The sequence below is a fragment of the Elgaria multicarinata genome, chromosome 7, assembly GCF_023053635.1.
Source record: "Elgaria multicarinata webbii isolate HBS135686 ecotype San Diego chromosome 7, rElgMul1.1.pri, whole genome shotgun sequence".
Lineage (NCBI taxonomy): Eukaryota > Metazoa > Chordata > Lepidosauria > Squamata > Anguidae > Elgaria > Elgaria multicarinata.
In genome coordinates this window covers 5835845-5844161 of record NC_086177.1, presented here as the reverse complement: position 1 = coordinate 5844161, position 8317 = coordinate 5835845, and the positions used below count along the sequence as shown (strand labels likewise).

Genomic DNA, 8317 nt, shown 5'->3' with positions numbered 1-8317 from the left:
TGGCCCCGTCGTCATGTCGCAATCAGAAGGAACACCAGTAGTGAAATGCGTCAAACCTGATGGAGAGGAGCTCTTATTAGGTTCCTCTCCCATGGTTTGGATTTGTGGATCAGACCAACGGCCAATCTAATCCAGCATTCTGTTCACACAGTGGACAACCAGCTGCTCTCAGGAAACCCATAAACAGGACTCTCCCAGCCATATTTTTCCCACTTGGAATAACCATGTTACCACTTCCTAATATCAGAATTTCATGTTTTATTTATTTATTACATTTATATACTGCCCCATAGCCGAAGCTCTCTGGGCAGTTTACAACAGTTAAAAACAGTAAGCGTTAAAAAGTATACAAAAATTTTAAACCATCAAAAATATAAAAACAGTATAACAACTGTTGCCTAGAGGAAGAGAAAGCAAATGCATTACCAGACTCCTGCCCAATTCCCAGATCAATATGCAAGATTGATCTCCTAATTTCCAGATCAATATGCAAGAACTTCAAATCAAAGATTGTGCTTTCCAGTCATTTCCAGCTTTAGTCAAACTAGCAGCTGCTCACCTGCAAACAGTGGGAACTGTTTACAGCCAGAAAGTTGGGCTATAGCTGAGCAGGTAGATGAGTGCCAGTTCTACAACCTTCCTGTCAATGTCTACAGATGGCTTTGCCCCACCTTCTAATTCTCTGATGTTTCTTGATGCGTTCATACAGTGGCCTTCATGCTCAAAGATAGGACTCCTGTTTCCAGCATATCACAACATACACACAGATGTACCTTTAAAAGCAAAACTGTAGTGGGCATTCACACACAACTACCCCAGCAGTTCCGTAGCAATACAAAGCTATTCAATTTGCTCTCGGGTTTTTAAAAACTGGGTCATGTACCTAAAGTAGCAGTGCAATGGGATATATGATGGAGAATGGGAGGTAAGGGCAGAAGCATACTGTTGAGCTGACCCTACCATTCCGCAGAGTGAAGCAGTTGCTGGAGAAGAGCCATGTGTGCCATGTGGTCTGGTCAACACCGGCTAAATTAGCTTGCTGTCTTCAGATGTATTCTCAGTTCCTTCATTTGCCAGCACTGGCTTTTTTACATGGGGATCATCTTGTTCTTTCCCTCAAGTGGCAAAAGATCTCCGGCTGTTCCTGCAGATTCTCCCTCAGCTGCACACCTCTGGCAAAGAGGCAACTGAATTGCCACTGAATTAGTATGATGTGAAAGATTTCGCTGTGGTAAATAAGAAGTCTAGATGCAATGGAAAGGTTTTGGAATAGGAAATCATAAACAGCCTCTAATCTTTTGAAGACGCATATTTGTGGGCGTGCCAATTGTTAGAAAACATACTTTCTGTCTTTACCTTGGTTCACATAGGGGCTTAAAGGGTTTATTTATACAGTTCCTTTCTGTACATTTTGATTAATTCCAAAATAATGTTGTGTTTGAGATTAACGTGACAAGAATATGAAAGTACTGTAGCTCTAATTCAAAGGCACCCTCCACAAGCAGGAAACTCTGATGGGCACACAGATTACAAAGTGGATAATAATACAGACATACAACTGATAAGCAACCCTTTTTTATTTCATGACCCTGTCTACACCCTGAAAAATGCCACATTTAGCTTTGGTATGTCAAAAGTGAATGACATAGTAGGGGACAGAGCCAACCACTGAACTCACACTGTTCCGTACCCTGGCCTATGGCAAATATTATTAGGACACATATGTGGGCACACTGTAGTTTTCTTCTTTCCTTTGTTTTTTTTAAATAGCTTTGGATGAACATAAATCCATACTTACTTCCAGGATTTTGTTGGATCAGGTGCTCCTACACCCAGCATTGCCCCAGGAAAAAGCAGGTGGTCAGTACGGCCAGTATTTTCTATTAATGATGTCAGCAGCATCCTCTATTACAGGGCAGGGATTTAACTAGCATAATTCATACTTTTGGAATCTCTAGACTGGTAATTGTAATGTGCTTTACATAGGGTTAACAATGAAGACGGCTCAGCAGCTTCATATGATGCAGAATGCTGCCACCTAAATGGGAGTGAGAACATCTCCAACCAATGTAGTAGTTACACTGAATGCCAGCTTCTGGCATCAATCCAAGATGTTGGTCTGGGACCTGCATAACTCAAAAAACATCTCTCCCCACTCCATTAGGATCAACAGAAAAGGTACCATTAAAGCAGAATATCAGGAGCTGACTTATACTGAATCAGATGATGGGTGCATCTAGCCCAGCATTGTTAACAGCAGCTCTCCAGGGTTTCATGGCCTACCTGGAGAACTGGTTTATTTTTGTTGTTTTTCTATTTTAACAAATTTTAGGTCTGTTGATTGGAGCAGATGGGAGGGAGACATAGGAATGTTTCAAACAAATAAATTCTATCCTTGGCTGTAGGACAAAGTCACAGAAGAAATAGTTGCAACATGCCAGCTGAAAAGAACCTTGGAGCACCACTCTTGCTTTAAGCACTGCAGCTGCTTTATACTGAAGCTTGGTGGGCTGCTTCACATTTCTGAATGCAACAGAGAGAACGGCCACTTACTGCATTGAAAATTCAAGATAATGGGGTGTATCTTGCTTGCAAGACTATCTGTTAACCAGGACTGTTTTAGAGACAGCACCCCCAGTTTCAGAGCAAGGGTTTGGACTAGACTGCATTAGGTCCCTTGAAACTACACAATCATTAATAAAGGTGAACATCAGCCAGATAAAAGAGTATCTCCATCCATTTTTGTGCATGACAAATTGTGGTATGTGTGACAAGTGTGTGTCAAAAAATAATTTTCACCGCTTCGTCATCCATTCCTAAAATCACTTGCCAACTTCTTGACTCTACAGACTAAGGCTTCAATTTAATACTGAAGTTAAAGATCACAGACTTCAATCGCTGTGACCAAGCCATAGAAACTACTTATGTCATATTTACTTACGAAAAAATGAGGTATGAACTGAAGAATCTCATTACACCTTCTCCACCAATGGCCCAATCCAATGTGATTCACAAAACCAGATAGTTATAGCATGAAGCTAAGTATATGTAATCCATATTAGAGACGCTAGACGCTAGATATAACAACCTTCTCCAACTAGTGCACTCCAGATGTTTTAGATTTCAACTTCCATCAGTATGGCCAATAGACAGGAGTGCTGTGAGTTGTAATCAAAATCATCTGGATGGCACCAGGTTGGGAAGGGCTGAATGTTTGAAGTGTACAGGGAAATGTATTCCAAACAAATTCAAAGTTTAATAGGTCTCACAATAGATTCAAATCCATGACAATTGTCTGCAAAGCAGACCAAGAAACCCACTTATTTTTAAGAGCAATTACTGACAGTTCATAGAACTTTCCAATTCCTGTAATTTCAGACTCCGACCTTGTGCATTAAGATATAGGAAAATCTATTCTTTAGTAGAAGACATCTTGACAATGGCTTTTAAACATTTGGAGTTCCTATTCCAAGAGTAATTTACTTTTCTTTCTTAGCATTATCATCAAAAAAGGATTGCAAAAAATTTTGTAATCGAGTTGTGTATGGTATAAAATTTGGTTTATAAGTTGACACTGTTGAGACATAAAAGTGTTTCCTTGGTGATGTATATGTAGTAGTCTCCACAAGCGCATCTTCTGAAATGGTTGTGGAAAATCTCTCTTCTTTACCTAAATGCAAAAAGGAAGATAAGAGCCCCAGTTCATAAGAATTCCTGATAAAATGTTCAGGAAATTATTACAACTGCATTTTTCACTATTCTTCCTAAACGTAGTGCAGGATAGAACAACATCTTTGAAATATCCATAGGTTAGTTAAAATAAACATTTAAGTTCTAATACTACAGTTCTAAGATTAAACAGCTGTGAACCACTTTAACCTCAGCTCACATGTATGACAATCAAGACAGATATGCTTCCAAAGTCCTAATTTCTACAGCACAAAAGTCATCATATTAGCTTCAATAAATGATTTAAAAATAAATTATTCAACACATGGAAAAGCTTCTGTTAGTGCAGAAGTTCTGTGCAACATGAAAACTTGCAAAGTTGTACAGTATCAGCTGCTGGAAGCCAATAAAATATGGGTTATTGGGCAAAGTTGAGTGATGGACAAAACTCAGCAGTTAAGGATTTCCGATCATTGGATCTTCATTTTTGCAAATGCTTTATATATGTCTTCTGGGATTAAGATCTATATCTGTTTGTTTGTTTTTGTATCAATCCAGTTACATAGAAATAAGCTCTTCTGTAATAGAAGAAAGGATTGAGGCTTTTCACAAGAGTAACAGCTAATACAAGTCAAAGCACACCATGTAGAATCAAGACAATCTGAAAGCCCCCAAAACTTCAGCAAGAATTTTATCAAACTAGCCACAATTTCTACCTCTTGACTAGTTGCCAGAACTGAGGAATGCAAAGTGTGGTTCGTGATTAATATTTGCTGTTATTTCTTCACTTTCTGTAAGATGACAGTAGACACTAATCATCACGTGAAGGGAGACATCCCCCCTCTGGCAGGAAGCAGTTTTTAAAGAAACTGAACCTGTGCAGCGTGTTCCACTTTATTGGATCTTACTGAAAGTAAAATAAATAAATAAGATACTTTTATATCTATAGCACCTACAATGATACATAAAACAAATTTCCTTTCACATAGGAAGAATTCTCCAAATGGATGAAAAGAAGCCCCCCTCTTTTTGCATTCTGAGGTGGGTGAGAGAAAGAGAAATACTGGGCCTGTTCAGACAACACGCTAAGCCATGGTTGAGCTGCTAACCCTTTTGCAGCAAAGGTTAGCAAGCACGTTTAAACCATGGTTATGTAGCCACCATGGTTAGGAATGGTTCATACGAGCCATAGTTCACATAACATGCTAAGCTACAAAGTTAAGCTCAAACACTTAACCACAGTGGCTTAGCGCAGCGGTCCCCAACCTTTTTGGCACCAGGGACCGGTTTCGTGGAAGACAATTTTTCCACAGACGGGGTGGGTGGGTGGGTGGGGTGTTTGAGGGGATGGTTTTGGGAAGTCCGCCCCCCCCCCCACTTCAGTGTCCTGGCTTCGCTTTAACTGGGTGGGATGCTCATTATGACAGATATTCATGGATGTTGCTCTCCCAGAGTGGCTTCCAGCCGAGTGCGCTGTTCTGAAGCCGCCCCACCCAACCCCAGCGTCCTGGCTTTGCTTCGGCTGGGCAGGCGAGATGGTGCTGGGGTAGGTGTGGGTGAAAGCAGCTCCCCTGCGCAGCCCGGTTCCAAACAGGACACGGACCGGGACTGGTCCGTGGCCCGGGGACCCCTGGCTTAGCGTATCACTGGAACAGGATCAGAGGGCTTTCTCTGTGGTGGCACCCCGACTATGGAATGCCCTCCCCTTGGCGGCCTGACTGGCGCCAACACGGATTTCGTTTTGACGCCAAGTAAAAACACGGCTTTTTTTTAACAAAGCCTTCAACGGCTAAACTCACTGGCACATTGTTTTAACTGCTTTTCCTGCTTTTAAATTATATCTTTTTTTAACTTGGATCATGGTTTAATCTGTTATTAAGTGCGTGTATTTGTTGTTTTGTACTGTGTTTTTTTTTATCTGTACGCCGCTCTGAGATCGTAATGATAGGGTGATCATATGAAAAGGAGGACAGGGCTCCTGTATCTTTAACAGTTGCATAGAAAAGGGAATTTCAGCAGGTGGCATTTGTATATATGGAGAACCTGATGAAATCCCTTCTTCATCACAACAGTTAAGGCTGCAGGAGCTATACTAGAGAGACCAGATTTAAAAGAGGGCAGGGCTCCTGCAGCTTTCACTGTTGTTATGAAGAGGAAATTTCACCAGGTTCCCCATATATACAAATGACACCTACTGAAATTTCCTTTTCAATACAACTGTTAAAGATACAGGAGCTCCATCCTCCTTTTCATAGGGTCACCCTAGTAATGATACAAGGCGGGATATAAATGTTTTAAATAAATTCTTTATACGCTCAGAGACATGCGGGGGGGGGGGGGGAAGCACCAGATTTTAGAATTTATTTTATTCATTTATTTATTACATTTTTATATCGCCCAATAGCCGAACCCCCCCCACCCCCAGCCCCACCCACCCCGTGTGACCCCTTAAGGGTCACACAGCGTAGTAGTAGACCTACTAGGCAAATGAGGCGGCGGCGTCTGCTGCTGCTCCTCCTCCTCCTCCTCCTTCTTCCCCCGGTGAAACAAGGCGTGAGCGGCGAAAACTCCCAAAACAGTCCACGTCCCGGCCGCGTACATCAAAGCGCTCCTGCGGAACCAAACCTTCACCGAGCTCATCCTGACGCATTTGGCGCTTCGCCGCCACCGACGACGCGCGGCCTTGATCTTGAGGCTCCAGTACAAGAGCGGGGGGGGGGGGGAAGGGACGTCGCACGCGCAGGCGCGCCTCAGACTCTTTGCGGCTTCTCTATTGGCTAACCTCTTCGTCCCTCGCGCGCCGAGCAGCGTCAGCTTCCGCCAGCCAACCCGGAAGCCAATAGCGGCGCCTTGTGGGTGCTTTTGGCATAGACCAGCCTTCCCCAACCTGGGGCGCTCCAGATGTGTTGGACTGCATCTCCCAGAATGCCCCAGCCAGGGTTCTATGCTGGGGCATTCTGGGAGATGCAGTCCAACACATCTGGAGCGCCCCAGGTTGGGGAAGGCTGTATTATTCTGTAGTCAAAACGATGAGATTTGGGTTATTTTTAACGCCCTTCTTAAATCTCCCCGAAGCGAAAGTAGTATCTGCCCAAAATGAGATCTAGGAATTTAAAGTAGCTGTTATAAGGCAGCAGCAGACCCACCTACCCGCAGTTCAAGTTAGAGGCAAAACACAGGAGTTCCTACTGGTCTTATTTCATGTAAAAAAATAAAATAAGGGGCGGTGCTGGCAGGGCAGTTTTTAAAACACACAGCGCATAATTATGCCCAAGTAAGGGCCCTACGGTTGAGTGGCTCATAAGGCCCTACAGCAGTGGTTCCCAATTAGCTAAGCACTGTGGACCCCTTGTTTTTCTAATGCCAAGCCAGGGACCCCCTATTTTTGAAAAATATGTTATCTGTATGGTAGTTACCTGAGCGAAGCAGTTTTTTGGAGAAAATAAGAGGTAGCCCCTAATAAGCAAAGGATTTTAGGGATACTAAAAAACAGACTGTAAAATTTGTGATATAACCACGCAAAAATAACAATGATTTAGTTAGGAATATAAAGACGAATTTATTATTACTAATGTCTAGTTTACAATTGAACAAATTATGACATGTCTAGCAGCTACTAAACCTAAACGTGATGGGAGAAACCATGCCTCTTTTTGTCCCGAACAATCCCTTTCACATCCAGTTCAATATTTCCTACTTTTAATCTCAAATCTGGATCAACATTGAGATGATTTCTATGTTTGTTCTTCATATAACTAAATGCTGAAAACGTTTGTTCACAAAGATATGTGGAACAAAAGGGAACTAGATGTTTCAAAGCTTTTTCACCTAACTTCTTATAATCAGGAAAAACCGTCACCCAGAATTGGTCGTCTATATTCTTTGAAAAATGATTTCAATGAACCATCACAAGTCACGTCAACAAGTGCATCTTGCTCTTCCGCAGATAGAGTTGTTACCTGTACATCACCACAATCAAAAGGATTCCTTATTCATGAGTTTTCAGGATTAGGTGCAGGGAAGTAATCTCTGAAGCTAGTCGCTAAATCACGCAGGTGCTCAGTGATGTTATATTTTACTTCTGGTAGGAATTCGTTGTCAGTGGATTCCAGAAATGAATGGTGAATATGTGAATGGTGCCATGGACCCCCTGGGTGGGTTACGCGGACCCCCAATTGGGAACCACTGCCATACAACCCAGTGTTAAATTATGTTGCAACCTAGAAGGGTAAAGTAGCTGAGACTGAAAGAGGAGTAGTAGTCAACAACCCTGCAATGTAGTAAGTGAAGCATTTAAAGGAAATGCATCCGTACAAGTTGGAAGTTGATTGTAGGGGCGGCGCTGAGATGGGAGAAATAGGAGAGAGGAATAGGAGAGTATTTAATGGGTCTGTGTAAAAGCCAGAATGGAGCACAACAAGCCGGAACGACCCCTTTATATTAAAAAAAAAAAACATACTAAAAACAGTGTCATGTGTTAGCAACACTTGGCAACAATATTTTAAGACTAAAGCCATTGCAATATTATATCACTATTAACCCCAGAACTCTCAAAACAACATCCGGAACAGAAAGGGATGGCCGGAATGGCCACTTCTGAACGAGCGATATCAACCAAACTCACCAGTCACACATAACTCCACGGCAG

The 8317-nt window shown here is 42.2% G+C and overlaps 1 protein-coding gene across 1 annotated transcript; it reads right to left on the bottom strand.

Annotated features, from left to right (window-relative positions):
* Positions 1 to 3236: 3236 nt before the first annotated feature.
* Positions 3237 to 6382, bottom strand: SMIM26 (small integral membrane protein 26). Its single transcript, XM_063130165.1, has 2 exons — positions 6150 to 6382; positions 3237 to 3670 (listed from the first exon to the last, which is right to left on the bottom strand). Exons 1-2 carry the CDS (start codon positions 6307 to 6309, stop codon positions 3480 to 3482), a joined length of 351 nt encoding a protein of 116 aa, XP_062986235.1. The 5' UTR covers positions 6310 to 6382; the 3' UTR covers positions 3237 to 3479.
* Between the last annotated feature and the right edge of the window lie 1935 nt (positions 6383 to 8317).